This window comes from Arvicanthis niloticus, chromosome 6, assembly GCF_011762505.2.
Source record: "Arvicanthis niloticus isolate mArvNil1 chromosome 6, mArvNil1.pat.X, whole genome shotgun sequence".
Lineage (NCBI taxonomy): Eukaryota > Metazoa > Chordata > Mammalia > Rodentia > Muridae > Arvicanthis > Arvicanthis niloticus.
In genome coordinates, this window is record NC_047663.1 from 35,164,676 (window position 1) to 35,192,055 (window position 27,380).

Genomic DNA, 27,380 nt, shown 5'->3' on the forward strand with positions numbered 1-27,380 from the left:
TTTTCTGTGGTCCAGAGCTATAAAAGAGGTATCTGGGAGCTGGAGAGATGGCTCAGCAGTTAAGAGTACCCTCTGCTCTTCTAGAGGTCCTGAGTTCAATTCCCAGCAACCACATGGTGGCTCACAACCATCTGTAATGGGATCCACTGCCCTTCTCTGGTGTGTCTGAAGATAGTAACAGAGTACTCACATACATAAAATAAATAATTTTTTTCCTGTTGATTTCTTTTTTCTTTTTTGTTTTGGAATTGAGGCAAGGTTTCATTGAGTGGCCCTTGCTAACCTTGAACTTGAAATATAGACTGGCCTGGATCAAACTTGGGGAAGTCTTCCTGGAGTGCTGGGATTGTAGGCCTGGTCCATCACACCCAAGTTATGACAGTAGGTAGCTTAGCTTTGTTTTGTTTTTGAGACAGGGTCTCACTATGTATGTAGTCCTGGCTGACGTGAAACTCTGCAACCTCCTAACCACCATGAATCATGGCATGGGGACACTGGTACCCTGGTCTTGGTGGGGGGGAGGGTAGGAATGATTATAGCTAATTAGGGATGTTGAATGTTCCACTCTTTCAGGTATTTTGCTCAGTTTGCTATGGCAACTAGTGAGAAAAATCCAGACTGAATCCAAGTTTACCTGCTCCCCAGGTCTCATGTTTCTTGCTGTCTGCAGGCTCTCCTCATAGCATCTTCCTGCCTCAGCTTTACAAATGCCAGTTTTGCAGCATTGCCACACCCACCTTCCTGGCTAAGTTTGAGTGGACAAGTGAGGGCTTGGTCTAGGGACAGGAGAAAGTTGTACTAGACTTGGGAGGTGGTGGGAGTGGCCACAGAAGTTCGGGGTGTGAATGTGAACATGGTGTGTTGGAACCACCCAAACAGTTCAAGCTGTCCCATCCCAAGTGGGATCATTCTGTTTCTGCTGAGCACTGAAAATACAGTTTGTAGATTGTGTGCCAGCCCTGGGTCATCTCATCTCACACTTGGACGTAAAAGCAAGGGTCAGTGATTGAGGACTTGCTGGGTATTACCCAGCTAGGAGGGAATAGAACTCATTTGTGAGATTCTAGAATCTACTTCTGTTCACCTTCCCTCTACATAAATAACAGCACAAACACATTAGGGACAGCCCTGTCTTTTCCTGTGGTACTTTCTCCAGCGGCTAGTTTGAGACTGTTGCGTGGTGCTGCCTGGCTTCCAGGTCACCTCTCAGGTTCCTTATGGCTTAACTAAAAGAGCACATGCCACTCTTCCCAGTGACACCTGGGAGGTACAGTTTTGAATTTCAGTGACTACTGTGACTCCCCAAGGGAATGGCCTGTCAGTCAGGAGGGGCTGCCAGGCACAGCTTGTGTCCCCTATGCCATTGACTCTCGAGGTGGTGGTATTATCTGAGATCTTTTTTTTAATCATAACACTTCTCATTTTCTTTCCATGGTGATCAGCACGAGCCAGCTGGTGGTGGTAGAAAAGTCTCCCTTTAATTTCCACTGTGGATTATTAGTTCACTTAAAATGCTGTTTAAATTGTACATAAGCCCTGGGGCTTTTGATTATTGTTGGAAATCAATTGGACTTCACAAAATGCTCAACAGGTTGGACTCTTGATTCCACACACGCTGTGGCACCATTAGCAGAGACCAAAGTTCAGAAATTAAAATGTGCCGAGTTTTGTGACCCTGTATGCGCAGTTTCTTTCCCTTCAGAAAAAGCAATGCAATTCTCTTTATTGAGAATTAGATCAAGCAATTTAAATCTCCCTTAAATGATGCGATGGCTGTTCTTGGTTGTCTACTATATCTGGAATTAAAACCCAAGCTTCAGGGCATACCTGTGAGGGATCTCTTTTCTTTTTGTTTTTCCTTTTCCTTTCCTTTCCTCTTTCCTTCATCCAGGCAGGATTTCTCCCCTGAACTCGAGATCCAGCCTGTTCCCATCCCTGTTCAGTGTCCCCTCCTCCCCCAAATCCCCCACCAAGTGTTGGGATTAAATGCATGTGCCACCACCACCCAGCTAGGGACTTTTCTTGATTTGAAATGGGAAGACCCACTTTAATCTGGACTTACACCTGCTGGCAAAGCCCATAGAAGGACACGGGAAATAAAGCTTTTGCTCTACTTGTCCTTTTCTGGCATTAGAGACGCCTTCAGGATTCAGGCATATGCAGAAGGCAGCTGAGACATTCGCCTCTGAATGTCTCCTGGATTCTCGACTTACTCTGGGTAGCCAGCCTAGCTGGACCAAAGCCTTTGAGCACCTCCAATCCCATGTCAGTTCTGCCCCTTAAAAACCCTGACTGCTATAAATGAAAGGAATGCTGAGTGATTAGGTGATTACCCCCACACCACCACCACCAACACACACACACACCTTCCCGGGGTCTGGAATTGATCTTTTCTATTTGGCCTGTGGTTTATTAGATGCAAAATGCCTCTTGCTACTGCCTGGACATTCATGCAAGGTGTTTTATTTTAAGAGGAGGAGTGTATACAACTCTGAGGTCAGAGGCATTGGATCCCCCGAAGCTGGAGTTGCAGGCTGCTGTGAGCCATCTGCTGTGGGTGCTGGAAGCTGACTGTGCCAGAGCAGTGCATGGTCTTAACTGTCACTGTCTCTCCTGCCTGGTCTCACTACCATTCTTGCCGTTTTTCTAGGTCTTTCTACCTTGTCTGGACCAGTTTTTAACCACCACTATTTCTAATACTTTCTCTGAGTTCAAGGCCAGCCTGGTTTACCTGGTTCTAGGTCAGCCAAAGTCACATAGTGAGACCCTGTCCCGGTCTTCCCAGGGTTTTTAGTACCTTGCAGCCTGGGCCATTACTTACATGGTAGCTCAGCCTTGGCGAGGTGAGGCATATTACGCGGCTCCATGCTTGTGACCTACTCAATACTTAAGATGCCACAGAGCCTCGTTCTATAGACGGAGCCGTGAATTCAGTGTTTGTGGATTCAGGGCATAACCGGGAACCTCTGCCTGTGTACTTTTTTAAGGCTTCCTACAGAGGAGCAGTGAGAAAAGAAATAATTCTACTCCAGGGAAATGCATAATTGAGAAGCTGTCTGCGTGCTTAAGAAAACACCCTGTATGGCCTCTCTAAGGCAGAAAGGCTGCCAGAGCCATTGTTTTTCTTTCTCTCCCCAGCGTTTGTGTAAGACCCGTGGGTTCAGCATTGTTCATCCTGGCCACTGGGCAGCCACGGCTGTGGACTTAGACATCTGGGCATGGCACTGCACGCTTCTAATCCCAGCTCTAGGGAACCAAGACAAGAAGTTCCAGGCCTGCCTGGGCTATGGAGAAAGCAAACAAACGCAGCCCAGACCAAACAAAAAGAACTCCCACCTGCTAATATACAACACAGCAGCATTTGGCATGAACTGAGGCTGGATGCTGCTTCCATGGTTCTATGTCCTCTTCTGGAATTTTTGTTCTTGCTAGGAGCAGAATCAGGGTGTTGGAAATATTGAGCATGTGTCAGGAAACCCAGTGGAAGGGCGGGGAAATAGTAACTTAGCTCTTTCACCTTTTAGCCTTTGGTCACCACAGGCTAGCTTGGGATCCAAGGCATCTGTTGTGGCTAAGCCTAACTCTGAGGCACAGTGTAAGGTATCATTTCCCACCTCTGTCTCCTGCCAGCATTTCTGTGTGTAACCCAATTCCTCATCTCGAACAGGTGGGAGACTGGGCCGGGAAGGCATCGTGCCCTGGTCCCTGTGGGTTTGAATCTGAATCCCTTTAGAAATCAGACAAGTCACATGAGACTTGTGACTACACATGGAGTCCACTTGGCTCAAGGATGCTGTGAAGAGACATGTATAAGGGATACTAGCCGCTCGTTTTCGCTGCAGTACTACCGGGCAGTGATATTATCCACTCTGAAAGGTAGACAGCCCAAAGGGCTGGCGTGGGAAGAATGAAAGGCAGGCTGGTGGGGAAGGGTGTGAAGCCTCCCATGGAAGACTTGCTTCTAGTGCGTGTAGAGGGGAAAGAACATTATGATTCGCAGGTTTTCTCTTAAGTCCACATGGATCCCAGACAGTCCAGCAAGGAAGAGCTTATTTTATTTGTCTTCCTCCCCCGTTTCTCTTAATTTAATCTTCAAAGCATGGTGCAGGTGTTAATTAACACTCATGGCTCTCCTGGGAAGGTAGGCAAGTGGGAACGCCTCCCCCCATTAGGAAGTCCAGGGAATAGACAGGTTGTCAGAGCCTCAGGTAAGCGAAGCTTTTAGTCCTTCAGAGTCATTCACTCATGATTCCACTGGGAGCCTTGTTTCTCTCCCCCACTCGTGCCCCGTGTTCCCAGAGCTGGGACTACATGATAGAGTCTTCAACCTGCGAGAAGTAATGGGGAGACAGGAAAGTGGGGAAGAAGTTGTGAACCTGACGATCATTACGGTCTTTCAAATGTGAGCACGTTATGTCGCTGAGTTACTTTATCTACTTGCCTTTTAAAATACACAAACATACATACACACACTGGCCATCTTGTCTCAACAAGACGTTACAAAGGGAATCACCTCTCAGACAAGCTGGCTACCCTCCTCAGGGGTTTTATTAAATGGGAAGTTAGTCCTTTGTATCCCACACCTATTCCAGCAGAGGCCATTCTGTGGTTTCATCCTCTGCTGGTTGTGGCTCCGAGGGCCGGTATCCTCTTGGTATCTGAAAGTGGATGAGCCTCAGACAGGGCCGTTGGATGTGGAAGATAGTCCCCGCATCAAAGGTGATGGTTGCTAGAAGGTCTTTTCCCAAGGACTGCACAGAGTCCACTTTCAGTCCTAGTCTTTGACCAGGGATGGTGATGATGCCAGTTTGCTGGGTGCCTGCGTGATTCTTGCAGATACTGTGCTAATACATAACCTCCAACTGTCTATCAGGCTAGAGTGGACACAGAGAGAGGGAACACAGAAGAAGGTGATGGTTTATGTGGCAGGGTCTGTTGCTCCTCTCAGGGTGGCATGTGTGCTCATCTTGTAGGAAGCTTTGTTCCATTTGCTGATGGTCATTGTCCCTTTGCTGTAGGCTGCTGAGAACAAGCTCTAGACCTCTGCCAGAGAGTCCTTCTTCTGAAGACATCACCAGTGTGTGGAGCCTGCCGCACACCCACCCCCTGCCAAACCACGGCCTTTACCTGTGTCTTTCGGTGTTTCCCGTGCGACCCGTCCTGTGGGAGTGCCTCGTGGGCTGCCCCGGAGTTTGCCCCACACTCAGCAGCGCCAATGGTGAAGATGACAAGATCCAAGACCTTTCAGGCATACCTGCCCTCCTGCCACCGGACCTACAGCTGCATCCACTGCCGAGCTCACTTGGCCAATCACGACGAACTCATTTCCAAGGTACCTGCCTGCCACTGAGGAGGGCATTTCCTGTTCCTGGGGTTACAGATTCATATAGGCTGGGTTTTTTTGTTTGTTTTTTTTGTTTTTGTTTTTTTTTTTTCAAGACAGGGTTTCTCTGTGTAACTCTGGCTGTCTTGGAACTTACTCTATAAACCAGAAATCCGCCTGCCTCTGCCTCCCAAGCGCTGGGATTAAAGGCGTGCGCCATCACTGCTGGGCTAGACTGGGATATTTGCATGCTGTCTTTTATAGAAGGGGAGGGCTGACCCACAGGCTATCTCCTCAACTGAGAGTTAACTCTGATTTGTGGGGACAGAGTAATGGTTCTGTGTGTTATTTTGGAAGTTAGATGTCAACTGTCTCAAAGGCTTCAGGGCCTGGCAGCTCACAGACCAGACAAGGCAGGAAAAAGGTTTTTGGTTTTTGGCTTGTTTTGGTTTGGTTTTTGCGACAGGGTTTTTCTGTATAGCCCTGGCTGTCCTGGAACTCATTCTGTAGACCAGGCTGGTCTTGAACTCAGAAATCTGCCTGCCTCTCCCTCCCAAGTGCTGCCCAGCAGGAAAAAGTTTTAGAACCTTATGTTTGTTTACTGAGTTTAGCTTGGTAGAATAAGGAACAGTTCTAAAAACCGTATGTTTGTTTACTTGGTTTAGAATGAAAAAAAAATGCTTTCTGCTTGGAAGTGAATTCTCAGAGAGGTGAGGAAGAGGGGTCTTGTGGAGGGTGTTGTTTGGTTTTGCAGTCCATCCAGGCCTCTGTATGTTAGGCAAGAACTTGACCACAGAGCCACACTCCAACTTGACTGGAGCAGCTTTGTTAGCTGAGATGGGAGAGCCCCTGGCAAGCCCCAGGGAGAGTCGCTAGGCTGTAACATTACGACACTTGTTCTTTGGGAAGGAGCAGAAGTAGCCTGTTGAAGAAGCTGAGCCCCTGGCCTGTTGGGACCTTAATATATGAAGTGATACAGTGTGACATTTGATCACAATCAAATGTGATCATTTGAAGATCGAGCCCATGGTTTCCCAGAGGTGCCTTGATAGCTGCTTCTGAAGTTGAGGCTGGGGCTTACCAATAAATAAAGCCAGCATCACGGTTGTGTAATACAGGAACCCAATACTTTGGGCAGCATTCTCAAGGGAGCTATCTCCCTCCTGGCCCTAGATTCCCAGGGGAGGAGGAACAGGTTTTACTGGGGCTAGATGACAAAGAGGAAAAGATCGTGGGAGAATTTCCCCCTTAATAGCATCTTTCCTGAGAAGCTAGCCTTCACACAATTAGAGGACAAACAGATACTTACGCAGATCCAGACTTTAAAAAAAAAAAAAAAAAAAAAAAAAGCAATCTCCAGCTGTTTGCAAGAAGCACTGGCAAAGGCACCTGCCTCTCACTGCTTGCTTTTCTTTAGGTTTTGTAGTCTCAGCTCCAGATGAGTGACAGCCAGCATCCTCTTCAGCAGGCTGACATGACAGGCACCTGAAGGCTGCCTAGACAACCACATCTGTGGTTATAGATTCTAACCTGAGGCCTCAGAACAGACCTCTGTGGTTCTAGTCCAGGGTGCTGACTTACACACTGGATTCCTAGAGCGCCCAGGGTCCTGGCTGAACTTTACCTTTTCCAACTCTCTTTTGCATTCTCAAACTTTGTTATTTATACTTAAGCCTGCCTTTACTTTCCACCTATGTCATATAATTCCTTTTAAGTTTTGGGGTAAACCATTGGCTGGGAATTTGGATATAGGAAGCCATGTCTGTCATTGGGAGAACTAGCCAGTCTCCTGGCATGGAACGTGAGCCCACAAACTTGTATTTGAGTTGGCTCTGTTCTCCCCTTCCACAACCTTTTTTTGTAGACATTTCCAAAATAAGTGTTTCTATCTAGGGAGGAATCTGAGGCACCATTTTAACATAAGAAGTCAAGGCTCTAATAAAGTATATTTTTTGGTATCTTTTATGTACTGAAAACTGTTATCTCACTAACCTGTGTAACTCTTCAAGGTGAGTGGATACTCATGTCATACCAGTGAGAAACTGAGACTCAAAAATATTCAAGATCTCAACGTGGAGGTTAAGAAAAGTGATTATTGTTTGCCGGTGCTCAGTGAGATTTCTTGACAAGGTCTTTCTTTGAGCTGGGCCTGAAAAGATGGGTGGAAGTTGGATATGTAGAGATGGCAGTGCTTTTCGGGGTCATATCTGCTGTATTTAGGCAGGTGTGCAGGGCCTTGCTTTGTTTTAGCCACGAGACAGTAGCACCGTTCCATGAGCATGCTGGTAACCGGTATCTCACATCTCTGCCAAGAAGCAGCCCCCCTTACCTTCTCTCTCGAACCTTCCATGTCCTTCTGTGAGTTCTGTTTGACTTAATCCCCTGATCAGAATTTGACAGACCCATGGCAGAAGCTCAGTAAATGATCAAATAAGTGGGCAGATGATGCTTGTGCCTTGGGAGACGATGAAGAAGAAACAGAAGAGTCGGTATTGCCTTCCTGTCCTCCTCCTTACCCGTTCTGGGGCAGGAAGGCTCACAAGTCTAAGCCAAAGTCAGCAGAGGCTTTGATTTCATTGGCCACAGCCAGTGCACAGATGGGGTACATTAGAGCTGGGTGATTTAAGGAGTTGGGTGAAATGCCTGACTGGGGAAAGAGTGAGGGAGCCGTGCTTGGAATTGGACAAAGATTCCTTTATTCCGCTGCACAGCCACCCCCGGCATTAAATAATCTATACATTCTTATGCACGTCCCCTTAATGGAAAGATCATTGCCTCGGCCCCCTCCTTGGAAAAATGGGCCTTTCTTCTCATGCCCACCCCCCTCCGTCTAGGAAAGTTCAAGGAGAGAATGTCCCTCCTGTTCCCCTCTTGACTTAATCTCCTGTGTGGTTTCAGAGTCTGCCCAGTAGGAGTAGAGAGCTGGGCAGCAGATAGTCAGTTGGGGCGGGAACCCAGTGAAATTAATGAGGCTTTGTACTTGTAATAGGGTCTTTAGTCAGAGAGCTGGATGTTTGTTGTGTGTGTGTGGGGGGGGGGGGGGAGACAAAAATAAAAAAGTGAGCCTGACTTCATGATGGAGAGAGACAGGCAAAGGCCCAGAGGAGTGAGTGAGTGTCTAGGATGCCACCAGGGAAATGCAGCATTGTAAAGTTTTAAACAGTTGAGTGTGTTGATTCTGGGGGTGGAAAGCTCTGTGCTGGGCTTGTTTCCTGCCCGGCTCACTTTACATACCCGGGAGCTAAGTTGCCAGCAACCAGCTGTCCAACCCCTGAGTCTCAGTTTCTTACAAAATGGGCAAAATGGCATCCTCTGTGTTTATATGCCTGAGTGTGTGGGGGCTGGAGTCACCAGACTCTCACCAGAGTGGCTCCTGAACAAGCAAGTTTACCTCTCACAGGTCTGGAGGCTGGAAAACCCCAGATTTGGAAATTTGGCAGACTCTGTGTATCAAGGTTTAGTTTCCAGTTCACACATGGCTTGTTACTGTGTGGCCTTATGTGGGAGGGGCAAAAGATGTTCCTCCAGCTTATGTCTTTATTACCGTATTTTGTGTGTATGCTTTGAGACAGTCTTGTGGAGTTGCCCTTATCTACGGTCTTTAACTGCTGGGCCTTAAGAGGTTTCTCTGCTTCCAGAAAACAAACCGCTGTGCTTGGTTTGTTCTGGCCCCTTTATACTGACAATAATCTCACTTATGAAGGCTCTGCCTTCATTGCCTAATAACTCCCTAAAAGCCACATGTCCCAGTATATCTGGGGGATGGGTAGACGCTGAGACCATATCAAGTGGCAGGTAACTAGCATTTAATGTATTCCTCCGTGTGCTGTCTCCATAGCAAGGCAAACCTCACTGGGAAGGGAGCGCCCTTACCTCATTGGGTTGCCACACAACTCAGATGCTATCAGGGTGGATTGTGAATGACAAAAATCTTCACAATATAAAGTTGTTCCAAATGTAAAGCGGGAAGCAGGTTGGAAGGATATTCTGCTTAAGTAAGGAGTTTTCCATCAAGACCTGGTGTATAGACATTGGATGTAGGGAAAGGACAGTTGGTAGCACAGTGTGTCTAGAGGTAGTACCAGAGCCTCCGGACTGTGGGATGGGAGAAGTTTGAATTTATAATAGAACCATCTAGAGAATGTGCTAAGGCGCCCCACATTCTCTTTCTTGAGGGTGCTGGGGTCTGCAGAGGGATTTTGAGCTGGTCTGAAGAATTGCTTGCACTATTAATGCTGCCAGCCCCAGAAAGCATAAAAATACACTTGGGTTATAAAATAATAATGGCTCCCACCGGATCAGTGAGTTCTTCTGCCTCAACCTCCCATGTAGTCAAGATGTACAGACCGTACCACCAAGTCCAGCTGGGAGGCCTCTCGACTTGCTGTCCTCCTGCCAACCCTCAATTGAGCAGCCGGGCGTTTGAGAATTTGTGACTTCATTCCAAGACTTGATCCTTATCAGAGGGAAGGGCATTGTGGTAGGCTGTTAGGTGGGAGTCCAGGGCAGGTGGAAAGAAGAAATAGTTTGCTGGACACCCGACCTACTTGTTACTGTTTGGTTAGATCTTTGGGTCTGATTATTTTTTTAGAGACAGAGGTGCTCCAGAACTGCAAAGCTGTCTAGTCTTGGTCAGGAAACAGGTCAGAGTGAGGCAGTGAAGCAGCAGCCTTAGGTCACACTGCCTCTGAACCAGGGACCTCTGTCTCAGCCTAGGCCATGTTCTGTGGGATAAGCCCTGAACTGACTTGCCTTCTGATTTCTGGCAATACTTGGGAAGCAGGGGTTTTTTGTTCCTTGTGGGGTTCCTCGGGCTGCCTGTGGTGGCATTTGGACTCTTTCTTCCTGCCAAGAGATTAGATGTAGCATTGCATTGAGAAGAGAGTCAGGAGGGCAACAGGAGGGCAATATGCTACAGCTGTATTGATCTTGTGGCTGCCAGAGGGCTAACCTGCCCTCGTTTCCCACCTGTGCCATTGAGCCCTAGAGGTGACACCTGTGGTTCCCAGCAAGCCTTTGACCTCTTGTTCCAGTGCACTGGTTTACAGGTTACAGACATGGGGCTGCTGATGTGGCAGCCCAGAGATATGCCCCATCCTGCTGACCGTCCTGCCAAGGCAGACTTTGTTTCCCTTAGTTTCTTCTGCCCACCATTTTGTGCTTTTAATAAATAAAGCAGATGTTCTCAACCTTCCCAATGCTGTGACCCTTTAATACAGTTCCTCACGTTGTGGTAACCCCCAACCATAAAATTATTTTCATTGCTACATGCATAACTGTAATTTTGCTACTGTTATGAATCATAGTGTAAATATCTGATATGCAGGATGGTCTTAAGGCAATCCTTATAAAAGGGTCATTGAACCCCCAAAGGGTTATAACCCACAGGTTGAAAACCGCTGCTCTACAGTATTAAGGCCCTGAGCAGAGGATGTATCCAGAGTGTTTGAACTAGCATGTAGGAAGCCCTAAATTAGATCCCAGAACTACAGATATGTGTGATACCAGCATTAAGGAAATGGAGACAGTATGGTCAGGAAGTTCAAAGGTCACCCTTGGCTACATAGCAAGTTTGAGGCCAACCTGAGCTATATAAAGTCCTATTTCAAAAAGAAGGAAAAAAAGCACATGAAGAATATAGAAGTAGGAAATGCCTGCATTTCCTTTTCTTTAGGTAAAACTGAAAGCAGACAGACCTTGGCCTGTTAGAACAGTTGTAGTGTGTGCTCCCATGGAAGGTAGAAATGCATAAGGAACACTTCCGTATAACACGGCCCTCACTGGCTAGTAGTCCCTTAGTATCTGTCTCTAGCTTGCAAATTATGTTGAACTCTAATTTGACTGTGTATGTGTTTGCCTGAATGTATGTATACCATATGTGTCTGGTGCCTGAGGAGGGCCCTGGATCCTCTGTAACTGGAATTATGGCCCTGAGCCACCATGTGGGTTTTAGGAATTGAACTCTGGTCCTTTCTTAACTGCTGAGCCATCTCACCCGCCCCTTGCATTTTTTTTTTTTTTTTTTTTTTTTTTTTTTTTTAAAATCCAATGGATATATGTTCTGTTTGGTTTAAAGAAAAACACTGAAATGAAATTAGTTTCTATTGACACTGGGAAGAAAACAAAGGCCTGAAATTAAATCTATAAATAAATATCTAGCTTCATAAAAAGTTTTTGAGTAACAGGGCTTCACTTGTATCCCAGTAATTAAAAGGCTTTGAGAAACAGGTGGTTGATCCATTCCTGTGTGACCTAAATCAAAGTTTTGTGACCCGAGTCTTTGTGTTTTTCTTTTTAAAGTTTCTTCCCTCTGTCCCCTAACTCCCCCCCCCCCGCCCCCATGTCTGTCAGTTTATAGGTGTGGCCCTGTCTATGTACCTATACTTACATGTGGAGGCCAGAGGTCAGTCTTCAGTGTTACTCCTCAGCTGTGGTTCACCTTGTCTCTTACTGGCCTAGAACTCACTGATTAGGCTTGACTGATTGGCCAGCCAGCCCCAGGAATCCCCCTGCCTCTGCCTCCCAGTTGCAGGAAGTGCATACCATCACACCTGTCATTTACTTATTTTTTTTCCACACAGCTTTTTTTTTCTCCCCCTTCACACCCAATTTTTCATTTTAATATGGGTTGTAAGGTTTGAACTCAGGACTCCCTGCGTGTGCAGCAAGCCCTCTGTCTCTCCAGCCTGAACGTCTTGAAGGGATGTGTGTATACGTGTGTTTTGGGTAAAAGAAATCTGAACAGAAAAGTTTTTGAACCACATGCCCTGGTTGGACTGCAGCATTTCTTGGTAAAACTGTCTGGAACCTGCAGATGCTGTGACGCATGGTGTCTTCAGGGTGAGATGAGCCACAGATGAGATTGATCCTGTGATGACAGCAGCGACCGAGCTTGTACTTTCTCTTGAGTTTCGTTTGCTCCTTCTGTCGTTGTACAAACACCACATATGCACCGAGCTCTCTCTTTGTGCATGGCCATGCTGCACACAGGAGGTTACTGTCTGCAATGATTTCACTGAGGAGCTTTGATCCTCAAGGTGACAATAGGTTCATTCCTCGGAAAGTTTGCACTTGACCTTAAGTTTCTCCTGAGACAGCCATCACCAGTGTGATGACATCTGTGTCCCATTGGTCCATGTGTTACTTGACAGGGTGGTTATGATGTCATGTTACTCTGACGTCAGCAGCGCTCTTCAAGATTATTTAGTAGTAAAATAAGACTAGCACCAGGAGGCAGGTTTTCACCAAAGTCCCAGTCTAGGGTCTGTGGAGTCCCTGAAATTATGTATGTGATTATTATATATGCATAGGAAGATAGCTCTGTCGGATATTTGACAGCAGGCAAAGAAAACAGCTGAACCCCTGTGCTGTTCTAGCTGTACTTGAAGGACATGTCTGTGAACCAAGCATGGTGGGTGGCACATGCTTTGCAGTCCCCTCCCTCTTGGGAAACTTAGGCAGGAGACCTTTACCCACTGTGTTTAGAAGCCTGTAGAAATAGCGGGAAGGACTGCATGCACACAGGCCATGCAGGAAGCCTTTCTTCTGGGTTAATAAAAGATTGAAGGAGAAGGTGGAAGCCATTTTTTTCTGGAAGTTGAGGCTTCATCCAATTGGCAGTGTGATGTTACTAAAGACTGGGCATGAAGGTTTGTATATACTTGGCCTAGGGAGTGCCACTATTAGAAGGTGTGGCCTTGTGGTAAGGCTTTAAGACCCTCATCCTAGCTGCCTGGAAGCCAGTATTCTGCTAGCAGCCTTCAGATGAAGATGTTGAACTCTCAGCTCCTCCTGCACCATGCCGGCCTGGATGCTGCCATGTTCCCACCTTGATGGTAATGGTCTGAACCTCTGTAAGCCAGCCCCGATTAAATGTTGCCCTTATAAGAGTTGCCTTGGTCATGGTGTCTGCTCACACAGCAGTAAGACCCTCACTAAGACACTGGGTAAGTCATGCTGTGGCCAGCTTGCAGTTAGTGCTGCTGTGGTGTGGAAGATGAGCGAGCTGAGGAGGGGCTGCAGCTGCAACTTGATTATGTCCACTGCTCCACTGCTGTTGTCTGAATGTTCTGGAACCTGCATGGCAGTTCAGGCCTCCACAAGTCAAGCTGGCCACATGGTTGCTCCCTGGGAGAGTGAATGACCCAGCACCTGTGTTACTCACCGTCTGTCATCAAGAGCTCTCTGGGGACCAGGACTGATAGTCTGTGTCTTGCTGCAGACTGCAGGGAGCTGAAACACAAAGGTGCTCAAATGGGATCCTTTCCGTGTGGTTCCTTTAAATAGCAGAAAGAGGCATGTGCTGCAAGCCTGTTCTGTGGCTGACAAACATGTACCAGACTACCCTAAGATTCTATCTAGATTGTACCCCAAGAATGGGTTTACGTGACTGCACCCTAAGATTGGGTTTCACATTATTATTTGGACAGCTGTTCATAAGTTTATTTCCACTCGAAATCCATGGGAGGCAGACATGCACACACATACACTTATTTTGCTCTGTAGCCCAGGCTGGCCTAGAACTCTACATAGTATAGGCTTCAGGCTTGCAGTCATTCTGCCTCTTGCTGAGATTACAGGTAGGCACCATCACTTCTCCTGGCAAGAAACTTACTCAGGAGTGCTCATGTTTGGGAACAAGACTTTGCTGTAAGCCTGCCCCACTCCTGCCATTTTGCTCTAGCGCTTCCTCTGGCCTTCGGAATGACAAAGCCGTCCCACTGCTGGTTTGGTTGCTGAACTTGGAGGACCTGACCAGAGTCTAAGTTCTTGTACAGTTTGTTGAATATTTTATTTCTTGTGCTCAATCTCACCGCTTGATTGTCTTGATCCATTGTCAGTGTTGACCTGGGATCCTCTGTTTTAGCCTGCCTGTTGCTACGATTTTAGGGGTAGAATCGTAGACTCAACATGAATGATACTTCTTTAAACACTTGTTTTGGAGCTAGGGATGAGGAGATGAAGGCAGCGTGATTTCTGCAGTGAGGGCCAGTGATCTTCGTAGATGAGACAGGGGAGAGCAAGGCTCACTGAGGGTAGAAGAATGTTACTTCTGAGACTGCTTTGGGTATTATTTAAAAAAAAAAAAAATGACCTAAGAAATTTACATCGCCGCTGTTGGCTATGTGCTGCCTGTCAGACTGTTCCAGATGTTTCTCCTTCATGCACTTTGCAACAGCCCTTCTAGGTAGGCATTGTGTGGCGTGCCCAAGGCCAAGGTTACAGAGGAGCCAAATCTGAACCCGCCCAGTTTTTTTCAGCACAGCCTGTGCGACCTGGGCTACTCCTTTTGGCCTTTGCTAACCTATGGTTATTTAGAAGTATCGGTGGTAGATACCACCCTCCGTTCCCCACACAGCCCATGCTGGGGAATCTTCCTTACTCCCACCTAAGTCCCATACATTGGAGGGGTGGGGGTGGACCTTGGGATGGAACCTAGGACCTCACCCATGCCAGGCAAGCACATCCTACATGAAATCTCTACCCATTCTCGGACCAGCTGAGGTTGTTTACTATGAGCTGCCTGGCCCGTAACTGTCCCTCCCTGCTTTGAATTGTTACAGAACTGCCTGGTTTTTAACCTCCGACCCCCCATTCCCACGGGGAGAGTCTCATTGTGTAGCCTAGGTCAGGCTGGATCCTCCTGTCTTGGTCTCAAGTTCTGGAATCAGGGTTCCCCCCTCACCCCCAGCAGATAGATGCACTTTTCACGTATAATCGCCTTGTTTCCTAATGACGTTCACTTGCCCTTAGAACTTTATAACTGAATGGCTTTGAACCTGAGCGCTCTCCTTTTATGGATTAGGAAACCAAGGCCCAGAGAGAGAAATGGAGGAGGAGGGCTTTTGAGTTTATTCTTTGCTGCCTCACTGCTCACTGCTTACTGCCTTGCATATAACAGGTGCTTACAAGCAGTGGGTCCAGCCCCTGCTGCCAGGAGAATGAAGGTGTCAAGCCTGTGGTCCTCCAGGGCTGCTCCACTCTAACTCTTTTCTGTGTGCATCTACATAAGTGCAGGATGCTAGACTGGCAAGGTTCCTTCCACCTCCTCCACCTTCTGAATGCAAGACCTTGCAAAAGAGGATCCACGGCAACAGTTTGGTACAAACCAGGCCGCCAGCATTCCGACCTCCACTGTCTTCACCTGGTCACTGTGCAAGCTCAGTGACAAAGTGAGACTAGCATAGCAAGAAATATGTGGTTTGATTTTGGGTGGGGAGGAATTAAGCGAGGTAACTGGAAAGGAGTGCACACAGTGTAATACAAAGTATAGCCGTGGTAGTGGCGGTGGCTTCCCGGAGCTAGCCCTCTGAATTTCCTTCTTTGAGACTCTTAGATTTTGCATGGCAGCCATCAGTTATCCTCAGTGATGGACGCCTTTGCAATCATGGAGTCTCTTTACAATTGGAAGGTAGCTGAAGAGCAGCTCCTTGGAGCAGCGCTTGTCTCTTGGCAGTGGCAGCAGAGGAGCTCCCACCTTCCCATCTAATCTTTGAGTTTGGTTCATTCTTTTTGTTTTGCTTTTGGCCCACATTTCAGCCAGTTACAGAGATGTTGACCCAGTGTGACAGCCGCTGCTCTGGCCTCTGGAGGAGGGTTTTCAGGCTGGCTTTGCATCCCTAGTTGAGAATGTCTTGTCAGTTTGCCTCATTCTGTGAGGCTGCAGGGTGGACTTAGGGGTTGGGGTTCTTTTGAAAGGAGACATTTTCTTTATCTTGAAACAAAACAAAACAAAAACAAAAAACTGATATCTTTGTTCCTGAAATTCAGCAAACCTGAGGGGAAGGGTTTGACCCTGTGATCCCAAGTATTGTCTTAGAGGTCAGAGCAGCCAAACTCCTCTCTCTCTCTTCCCTGGCCTGTGGCTGGGCACTTGAGTCAGAGGAGAGGGGGAGGAGATAGTGCAGCCAGCTGCACTATCCAGCATCCACTGGTCCACAAACACCCTCTTTAGACCCACAGTAATGTCAGAGGGCATAGCCGGTGGTGTTGGTCACCCTTTCTCTATGGCTCCTCTCCCTTTGTTGTTTTTTTTTTTTTGGGGTGGGGGGCAGCTTATAAACATCAGTAGGAAATTTGCCCGTCTTTGAGAAGCCAGGAGCCCCTTTTCCTTCATGTTAGGTTTGGCCCCATTAAGAACATTTTTCTTTTTTCTTTTTTTAGCGTCTGTTTCCCAACAGATGGATAGAGAACATCCATGGATGTGAAAAGAGGCCAGCAGGAGACCTGCTGCTGCAAGCCTGTCCCTTAGCTCTTAGATTAGGGATGCCAAAGTGACAGAAAAGAGTCTTGGCCTCCCTGAGCTGGTCCACTGGACCCTTTGGCTACATAGTAGATAGTAGTAGCCAAAATGAAAGCCCTCACCCCGAGCCTGGTCCCTGAGATTGTCTGTGGTGCCGAGAAACCATCACCTCCATACTATTCAGATTGTCTGACATGAGATGCCCCGGTGTCCACAGCTTTGCCCCTGTCCATCCTGCAGTGCCAGCCTGTGCTAGTTCAGCCTAGCACAACTGCCCGCTGTTTGCTCTTGTTTGGGGAGGCTGTCTGTTCCCAGGGGCAGGGCCTCTCCCTGTTAGCTATCGGCGGCTGCTCTGCTCATAACTCTGGACCTTCTAAAAGTTGTCCAAGCCCACCCCCAGGCTCCCTTTTCACTTTCCATGCTGAAAGCTCCAAATGACAAGAAGGGTACCCAGGAGGCTTATTCCAGACAGATTTCACCCAGGAAACCTGAAGGGAGAAAGCAAATGAAATCATATTTCTTCATCCTCCCCTCACCAGGAGAAAGAAGAAACGCAAAGTCTATCTGTGGGGGAGGAAAGCTCCTCCCTGCCTGTCTGCCTCTCTGTGAAAACTACAGGCCATTCCGCCCTGGGCACTGTGGGGGTGGGGTGCTGGGTAAGTACATGAGGAAGAAGGAAAGCCGATAAGATAAGCCCTGGCACATCTAGGTCACCAGGCTGCTGCTAGCCACCTGTGTGATTGGTCACCTTGAAACTGACAGGGGGATGGACTTTGGTTCAGGGCTAGACTGGCTGACTTCCCATGCCTCAGCTTTATTCAGTAAACATTTATTGAGCACCATTAGGTGCCAGGTCATGTGCTAGGTATTCAGGCTCCTGTATGTCTCTAAACTGGCTAGTGTGGATCCCAGGCTTGCAAACAGTGCTAAAAAAAGAAATGACTTCATTCAAAAAAAACTGAGCTTGCAAAGAAAGGGGAGGTGAGGGGTGAGAGTGGGGAGCCTGTCTCGGGGGGGCGGGGGGGCGGCTCTCCGGAGTCTTGAGCCTCTCTTTTTGGGTTGAAGCCAAGGGTCTACAAGACTTTCTGTAAAGACTAGATTAAATATTAGGCTTTGCTGAGCCTGTATCATCTTAGTGGCCAACCTCTGTGGTACTGGAGAAAACATCAACAAACAGCGTCAGAGCTCCACCAAAACAACATGAGTGGCCCTGGGCTTCCAGGCCTTGCAAATGCCTGGGGTAGATGTTTGAGATGACCATTGCGAAGTCAGTGTTGGAGGAAGTGGTCGCACAGGGCTCCAGTGGGCATGGCATGGATAATTTAGGAATTGAGGCAACGGTATGGAAAATTCCATTTCACTGCCTGGACATTTTTTCTCACCATAGGGTTAAGCTGATGACCAAGCCAGCTTTAAAAAGTTCCCCATTCTAATTGTGCAGACCTATTGGGTAAAGAGTCAGTGGCGCAATTTTCAAAATCTTGTGCTTGAGGCCTGGCTTTGCACCAAGTTTTCAGTGTTAAATTGGACAAGTCTCTAAACCTCCCTGACCACTAGGCAGACAGTGAACACTGCCGGATGCAGTTCTGAAGCTGTTGAGGTGGCCAGAATATAATGCCTATAGACAGCTTATGTTCTAGTGCAAAAGTTGTTATAAAATGGGCTGAAACACACACAGGCTCAGGCTGTTCTGTACACTGCATAGATGTGAAGTCTTGCTCTGTGGCTAGTGGACAGGAGTCCATTCTGAGTGGAGTGTGTCTTAGAGTCATGTCTGGGGAGCCATAACTAAGGCAGCCTGTGTCAGAAGCAGGAGGTCTGCAGGTGTGGGTCACAGAGTGTAAGGAGTTTAGACACCATTTTGTATGCTGTAACGGACAGGAATATCATAGCATAGCCTGTTTCTGGAAAATCCAACTTCCCTTTAGCTTCTGTAAGTGACTCGACTACCATTGCTGACCATGTATACCAGTTGATAAAGCATTGATAATGTGCTATGGCTGTTTATAATTAATAATAATCAGGCTCCATCACCCTGACAATGCTATCAGCTAAGCAGCAGTCAGCAGGCAGGTAAATCATTTGCCAACCACAGGCCATGGCAGGCCTTTATAAAGGCTCCCTATGTGGCCTGGAGGCTCTCAGGGCCTGGGCCCAATGTCCCCAACTTCTTGAGTTAAGGCTGCCTGGATGATTAAGAGCTGTCCGTTGTAGCCCCACACTTGGAAGCTTCTTCTATTACTTTTTTTTTTTTTTTTTAATTACATCATTTGTTTATGTATGTGCATGCAGTGGGTTTGCCTGTGCAAGAATATGTAGAAAGAGACCTGGAACTTGGTAATTGGCAAAGGCCAGCCAGCTGCGAATACCCCGAGTTTGCCTGATCTCAGCCATGTCTTTTCCTCTCCTCCCACCCAACACTTCCTCCTAATCACCATCGCTGGGGTTACAGGTGGAGGCTGCCATGCCCAGATTTTCTGCAGAGCAACCTCTTTATCACATCATCTTAGCCCATAGAAAGCTTTGTAGAGACAAGGTCTTTCTTACTGTATAGCCTAGGCAGGTCCTGAACTCCTCCTGCCTCCTCCTCCAGAGTGCTGGGATTACAGGTGTGGACCAGCAGGCCTGGCTCTGTTTATTTGTCTTAGGCCATTTATTTTTTCCTCTGTGGGTGTGTGAGGGCTGAAGTATATATTTGGGTGTGCCTGCTGCGTCCTGTGTGTGGATGTCAGAGGACAGTTTGGATCCTAGTTTTCCTCCTCTGCCGTGTGTGTCCTGGAACTCAGGTGATCAGACTTTACCAGGGCAAGCACCATCTTGCCACCCCTACCCCCTACCCCTACCCCCACCCTCCCTTTTCAAAAATAGGGTTTTGTTGTTGTTGTTTGGTTTTGGTATTTTTGTTTGGTTTCTTTGTTTTGGTTTTGGTTTTTGGCTCAGATCCACCGCACAGGAGAGGATAGAGAGGGAAGCCATGATCTCCTGCAGGGGTAGACAGTTACTTTTCTTAAAATGTTTGCTGATTAACTCTCTTCTTTCCAGAAACCAGATGAGAAGAGGAAATCAACAGTCAGCAGGGCTTGGGAGCCTTAATTAACTGTGGTCCCAACTGGGTCAGGGGAGTGACCTTTGGATTGCCCCTCCCTCAGCCCCCACATGTATACTTCAGCTCACTGGAGCAGAGTTCCCCCATCACTGAGGGGTTAGGATTCCAGCACCCAGCCAAGGGAATCTGTTTCTGTAAAACACAGGCCTGCCTGTTCATTGCCTTCCTCCCTGGTGCTCTGGTCCAGCCAGTGCTGCTGTTTCCCCAATGCCCACTCTCCTGTTTCACACCTCAGGCTGAGGTCCTGCAGCCAGCCAAATGCTTTTTCTCGGCTCACCTTTCCTACTTGCTGCTCACTGATAAGCTCTTGAGAGGAGGGCAGAGGGAAGGTGGAGAGGTGGCTACCCCCACCCCCCATAGACTTCTTTGTCATTGGCATGGTGCCCTGAAGTTCCACAGAGCTGTGTAGGTAGGGTCCAGGCCTCTGCTGGCAGATGGAACCTGGCTGGGGCCCAGTTGTGTATACGCTGAAGCTTTACCTCACGGTGGAAATCAGAGGTTGAAGTCAAGGGACAAGGCAACTCTGAAGTGTGGTTCTTGGACACAGGGGTTACCTGAACCAGACTCTGTTTCTGGGCATGCCAGATGCACTGTCCAATTCCCTGGGCCGGACTGAACTGAGACACTTCCTGTGGCTGGAGCAGGAGGTAGAAGCCAGTGGACAGATGTTAGATAGGCCTGCTGCAGCATAGCCGGAGTCCTTAGGAGCAGAGATGAAACCTCTTCCCCTTCTCTACCCTTCCCATGCACTGAGTAATGAGTTCTGTTTCTGCCCAGCTCCACGGGTTTTAATTTACCTTTCTGCTGAGACAAACGTGTGTAAATAAAGAAGGCAACAATGGGGAGTCCCCACAGGTCACATTGCAGGCCTGCTTTGGAGAGTAGCCGTGTACGCCTAGGCCAGGATTCCCTGTTACCCAGTACCTAGGACCTGGTTATAGAGATCACCAAGTTACCTGGTAGAGCTGTAACCCAGTCAGCCTCAAGACCGGTTCCCAGGGAGTAATTCTTCACCCACGGCTATCAAACAATGACCTTGTGGGCCCAGGCCACAGTGACAGAATCCAAGAACTCAGCCTCTCTGTCTGCATTGCTCTTGAGTATCTTGAGTGTCTGTTGAGCATCCCGAGACTGTTTTCAGATGTGTATGGAAAGGTGGCAGTGTTTGTCTCGGAATAACCCCAGCCTCTGTGCTCTCCCGGGAGCCCGTGCCTAGGGAGGGTGATTATAAATAGATCTGAGGAACACTTCCTGCCCAGCAGATGGCTGACAGCAAATGCTAGGGCTTGTGGCTGACCTTTCTTCTGAAATCTGCTCTGTGTTTCCATGATGCTAATTGAGTCCCTTGCTAGGCCTAATCAGAGGCTCTGTCACTGACATGTAAAACACCAGGACTTACTGTCCTGGCTCAGCAATGTGACAGTGCTGCAGGTGGTATGGAAACACCCACTCCTTGGTCCAACTGGCTGGTCCTTGTGTAAAAAACTAACAAGTTCTGCTTTCAGATCGACGACCCCTCTGTTAGCTGTCCCTCACCTTGTCCAGCCCCATCAGCAGTGGAAGTTGAGTAAGGAAGCAGTAAGAAAGCCCAGTGTTTAGAAGTACACACAATACACCAGGCGTACAGACCAATATACAGATGCCTGAAAGGGATCAAAGCTTCTTTGGGGGTCTAAGAGTAGCCCAGGCCCCAGGCCTTTTTCCTCACCCACACAACACAGATAGTAACTGCCTTCATAGTCCTAGGGGTTACAAGATGGCCCAGCAGCTAAAGGTGCCTGTGGCCAAGTCTGAAGATTTTCGTCCCCATCACCTGCAGAGTGAAAGGAGGGAACCGGTTTCTGGAAACTGTCCTCTGACCTCCATATGTGTACACATTCACAAAATAAATGAATACATGTGAAGAAAAAATCAATACCATGTCCCATTGGTATAAAATTGTGGGAAATATAAGGGGGGGGTCTTTATTTTGCCCACAAATGGCTCATACCTGTACTGGTACCCTTGAGTGGTTGAGGTGTGATCACTTAGTTCAGGGTACCTGGGCTCCCACGTTCATAGCAAGATGTTGTCTCAATTGTCTTGACACCTGTTTGTATCACTGTTTCTTTTCTTTTTCTCTTCTTTTTTTTTATGAGTACACTATCACTGTTCTCAGAAACACCAGGGGGGGTGGGCATCGGATCCTATTACAGATGGTTGTGAGTCACCATGTGGTTGCTGGGAATTGAACTCAGAACCTCTGAAAGAGCAGTCAGTGTTCTTAACCACTGAGCCATCTCTCCAGCACCCACTGTTTGTTTCTATCACATGTGGGCAGGGTAGGTGGCTGGCTTCTGACTTTGATGGCTTCTTATCTTAGGCTTAACTCTTTTTTTCTTTCCAACGAAAGCCCTCTCCTGTGGACAGACCCAGGCAATGCTCCAACCCTCTCCAGACCAGCCATCTTCTCTAAACACAGAGTGTTAGAATGTTTTATTATTTATGTATTTTTGGCCTGTCTCCTGCTTGGCCAGATTGTAATAAGCACCTTCAGGACAGATGTCTAGCTGAAATCCTCCATGGTACCCAGCCGGTCTTGCAGCTTTAAATAAAGGATACTAGTATGCTGTTCATGTGACCATACAGGATGGTTCTGAACCCCTCCCTCCCTCATTGGGTATTTAGACATCCTCAGTTCTTTTGACTAGGCAGTGATCTTCCAATGCCTCATAATTCATGGTGAGCCCAATACTGTCATGTTGGCCAAGGAAATTGAACACCAGATTATATGACAGGAATTTTAGTTTCCCTATCTAAGTGTTGAGAGCCCTAGGGAAAGGGACCATCAGTTAGACCAGCCGATGAGCAGCAAAGCCACAAGGAGGACACTCACAAACATGTGGCAAGGTCTAACTTGGGAGTCAGAAATGTTCAGTTAGCTGTCTTTAGAGAATATGAGCTCAGAAGGTTTGCTCTGTAAGAGACCTTGTCAGCTCCTGCAGCTCACAGATTATGCAGTGTTCAGAGTGTTCAAGACAGGTTGTAGAGCCGTTCCTGGTTTGGGTAGGATCAGATCACCTAGTTATTCTGATCCAGTTATGTTCTATTTCTGGGGAGCCAGAAATACCAGGAGTCTTTATTGTGTGTATAGCTTTTGCCCTGTAGCAAGCTCTTAGGTGCTTTACCTGGTTTCTTCAGTCCACACTGAGGCTCTTACAGGGACACTCCCCTCCCGCACATCTGCTTTTTTCCATGCTGAGATACAGTCTCTTTATGTAGCTCTGGCTGTCCTCAAACTCACTATGTAGATGAGGTCTGCAGCTCACAGAGATCCACTGAACTCCAGGCTTTTTTTTCCTGGCATTCAGGCTGGCCTGGAGTTACCACATTGCCAAGCTAGTCTTGGACTCTGGAACTCCTTTTTGCTTTAGCTTCTCCTCTCAAATGTTATGACCTTTTAAGTAATGTATCTGACTTCATGATTGTATCATTCCACTCCCCTAAACCCAGTTCCTAAAGGTATGTGAGTGTAGAAGCTGGAGGTGGGAATATGCTGATAATGGTATAAGCTGGAGAGCTGCCGCAGCAGGAAAGAACGTTTTTATCAGCCTCTTTAGTTTGAACCGACCTGAAACACAGTTACTTTTAGTAAAGCCTTACGTTGATTGGCATCTCCAGGAGGAGAAAGAGGTATTGCGCATTTAGGGCTGAAAATGAGGCACAGACATCTAGGGCGGCGTGGGCAGGAGGTGGAAAGCAAGGATAACTGAAGGGAAGTGGATGTTGTCTTCCCAGTGCACAGAGGAGGAACTGGAGACCAGAGACACATAAAGCTCAAGACAAAGTGTTAGAACCATGGATTAAGTCTCTCTTGCCCAAGCACAGTCATGTGTCAGCAGAATGTTCTGAGAAGTTTGTCCCTAGAAGATTTCAGCCTTGTACAGCTATCACAGGGTACTAGTTAGTTCTGTCACCAGGCCTTCTATGCTTAGAGAACTGCCCCCCCCCCGCCCCCAAGACAGACACACATTTTGAGACAGGGTTTTATTATATTTGGCTGTGGATGGCCTTGAACTTGCCACGTAGACCAGGCTAGCCTAGAACTCAGATCTATCTGCCTCTGTTTTTTGGGTTCTGGGATTAAAAGTATGTGCCAGCCAAACTGCTGGGTGTCAGACCATAGGTGCTTGATACAGCCAAAACTTCAAATAGATGACCCAAAGAATGAAAACAGCAAAGGATCTGAGGCTCTAAGAGAAAAGGGTGCACTCAGCTCATTTGAGGAATTTGGCAGTGTAGGGTCAGTCGGCCGTAACATGGGTTGACTCAGAAGGTAGTGAGTTCACTCCAAAAAGTGTTGAGATTTGGTTGCGATTCAGGCAAGAACTGTGTATGTCTATGAAATAAGATAAAGGCCTATGTGTTTGGAGGGCTTCCAGGACACTCTAAGCTCAGCCCACTACACGGACTTTCGGGGGACCACAGTTACTGGAGCATTTGATGTACAAGTCCCAAACAGTCTTCTAATTCTTCTTTGCCAAGGAAAGGCTTTTTAAGGAGCTAAAAAAGCTAAAAGCTAACTTCTTAGCTTTGAATTATTTATTTCAAGTGTTGTGCAGTAACCATTCAGAAGTGATCTGGAAGAGCTGTTTTTAGTCTGGGATGCAGAACATTCCCTGGGTGGTCCTCAGTTAACCTTCAACACTGTAGGCCAATAAATCAAGGTTTTTTTGTTTTTGTTTTGTTTTTGTTTTTGTTTTTTTGTTTTTTAACCACAGGGTGAACCAACTCTGAACTGGTTCACTATAACAAAAGTCATTGGAAGCTGAGGTAAGTCAGAATTCGAATTCATTAATTCATAGTGGTGTACTTAATCCTGAAGGCGGGAACTGTGTGCTATCTTCCTTGAAGGTGAACTCACTTGAGCAAGATAATTAAATTTGTACCATTAAGTAAATATGGCATCAGAGCAGAGGCATGTGACTAGCCTATGAGATTTCACCAGTTCTGACAAATTGACCCATCCCTGTTCATTAAAGAGACAGCTTTCTCCAGTGAACACCTGCTTGGGAAATCTTGGGACTCAGGGACTCAGAAGCCGTAGATTACGTCCTGACCTTGACTGTAACCAAGCTGTGGGGAGCTGGGAGGTTCCTTCGGGCTCTGGGCTTTACTTAAACTATAACATGCACTATAGCCTGTAACTCTGGAGTCCCTTCTTTTTAGGATGTCATGTATACAACACCCTTGTTACCCTATCTTAGTTCTCCAGGTTTTAGAGCCAATTTTCTGAGTCTCTCACATGTTGTTTGATCCTTACTTGGTGTTTTCTTATTTATTCATGAACCACTTTGTGTTTTCTGTATCCATAAAGTGGGTGGGTGGGGGTAATTTAATTTTCTCATCATATTGCATAGAGGATTGTGTTCAGATCACAATCTGAATCATACCTGGCATATAGTAAGTTACCATGTCAGCATGAGCCATGACTGTTATGTCCAGCCTTACCCCCCAACACCCCCCTCCGCCCACTTTGTTTTTTCAAGATTTTACTGCATTTTAACTTATTGTGTGGTTCTCTCTATCATGTGACCTGGGGAATGAACTCGTCATCAGACTTAGCGAATGCCTTAACCCGCTGAGCCTTTTTGGCCCCCACTTCAATCCTTACAGTGAACCACTTCAATCTCATGCATTTTTAACTCTCTGCAATTTCACTGCAGCAATAGCTAAAAATATTTAGAAAGCATGGGTTTTTTGTTATTGTTTTGTTTTGTGTAGAGCATGTGACTTTAGCCTTGGAAGGTGTTGGAAGCTTATTCTTTAGGAGTCTATTGGTTTTAACCACAGACTTCACAGTTATCCTTAGGACTCTAAAGATAGATATTTCATTAGCAAGTGCTTCATGGATTTCAGGAATAGTGCAGATAGTCAGCAGATGTTTTGATTTTTTTTTGTATATTTAATATATTTTAAATTGATATTAATTATGAAATATAAATACTGATATTGATACTTCAAGCATAGTATCATTGGATAATAGCAACTCTGAATTATTTTCAAAGGCCCAATGGCTTTGAGCTCCAACATGAATACTCTCTTCAAAGTTTTTGGGTTTATATTTGAATTGCAAAGGGCCCAGCGGCTGACTGCCATTACATCATTCCACCACCCCCAGTGGCCAGTTCAGAAAAGGTCGCTTTCCTAGGCAGGCCTCGTGAGGGTGACTCCAGCCTTTGTCCTGGGGGACAGGGTGTGTTGCTTTGTACATCCTCTACTCTGTGGAGCTGAAAGCTGAGCATTTGCTAGTCCGTATTTTTCTGCGGGGATAGGGGAGGGGCTGAGGACCACCTCGAGCTGGCAACATCTGTCTTCTTACTGGCTGGTTGTTTTCATGAGGGGTTACCACTCAAACCCACTGCCACAGACTGGGGAGCTTAGCCTGCCTTTAGTTCAGCAGAGAGCAACCAGTCACCAAGTCTGTCTGAGGCACTAGGACAGTGGAAGAAGGAGCCTGTGGGGTTCTGAGGGCAAAGGCAATTTGGAAGGGAGTCTGGGAGGCCCGTTGTGAGCTCCCTAAAAGCTATGGTTGTGTGAAAGAAAACACTTATCAATGAAGCGCTTATTAAGGCCTCTCTATGAAGCAGGCTGCGTGTCTACTATATACGCATGCACTTAATCATCACACCATCCTTCTTGTGGTATATCATGGGGGAGGCACTATTTTCAAAACCCTTCTGCATATGGGTGCCCGAGGCTCAGAAGAGACTTACCCAGGGATGTGCAGCCAGTAAGAACTGTTCCAAGGCAACAAAGCTGCCAGCATTCTTTCTACCAAACAGGCAGACATGACTGTGAGCAGGGGCCTGTCCTCAGGCCCAGCCTTGAAACTACTGGTCACATGGCTCAGCAGGTGTGGGGTAGGTCTCAACATCAAGAGGCATGGATCCTAGACTCTGGTTTTCAGCAATGGATGGAAGCACCCAAGGCCCTGAATCCTCCTGTGCACAGCAGATATTCTGTGTTCCTTCTGTCCCGCCTTCTGTGTGCTTAAAGCCGGTGAGGGTGAAGGGGACTCATAGGCCAAAGGCATGGAAGAGGGACCATCCTGCAGGCATTCCTTTCCTTCTGTTTGTTTGACAGAGCCTCCCTATTGTAATTCTGGGTCACATGGTACTCAGCTCAACATCAGTTCTGCCGCTGCTGAGGTGGGGGGGGGGGGGGCGTGGTGGGGGTTGGTGGTGCTGGGATCACACATGCAACACTTAGCACCACTGAGGTTTCTAGATCCCTATGTGAAAGTTTTGGGTAAGTCATGAAGATACACAAATTTTATCCCTGTCTTTCCTGGTGACCTATGTCCCAGTGTGGAAATCACAGTCAGGAAATTCCTTTATAATTAACTCGTCTCCCCTGTTTCCATGTGAGTCCATTTCCTTTGGTTCTTGTAGAGACGATGGGAGAAGTCCCCTGCAGAAATCCTTGCTCTTAGCTAAACCGCACTTGTGTTCTAATTCTGCGAGTCTCTAACATTGCTCACAGTTCCCCACTCTTCCACCTCTCCATGTGCTTCATCAAGGATGAGGTCCAGGCAAGATCTAGTGCTATTTGTTCCTGGTCTAGCAGGTTACAGTGACACGAGAAAACCCGTAGGATAGACAGAGAAAAGAATGAGACTGAATAATAGGAAAGTGGCTGACCAGACCCTTGCTCATAACATACACATC

The 27,380-nt window shown here is 47.2% G+C and overlaps 1 protein-coding gene across 3 annotated transcripts in view; it reads left to right on the top strand.

Moving 5' to 3' along the window:
- The window catches only part of Ypel2 (yippee like 2), a 59,219-nt gene that overhangs the window by 16,580 nt on the left and 15,259 nt on the right, over nucleotides 1-27,380 (top strand). For all 3 annotated transcript variants that reach the window (XM_034506456.2, XM_076936087.1, XM_076936088.1), the window contains exon 2: nucleotides 5,019-5,332. In XM_034506456.2, the coding sequence (XP_034362347.1) occupies nucleotides 5,216-5,332 (117 nt within the window). In that variant the 5' untranslated portion in view covers nucleotides 5,019-5,215. The remainder of the gene's footprint in view (nucleotides 1-5,018; nucleotides 5,333-27,380) is intronic.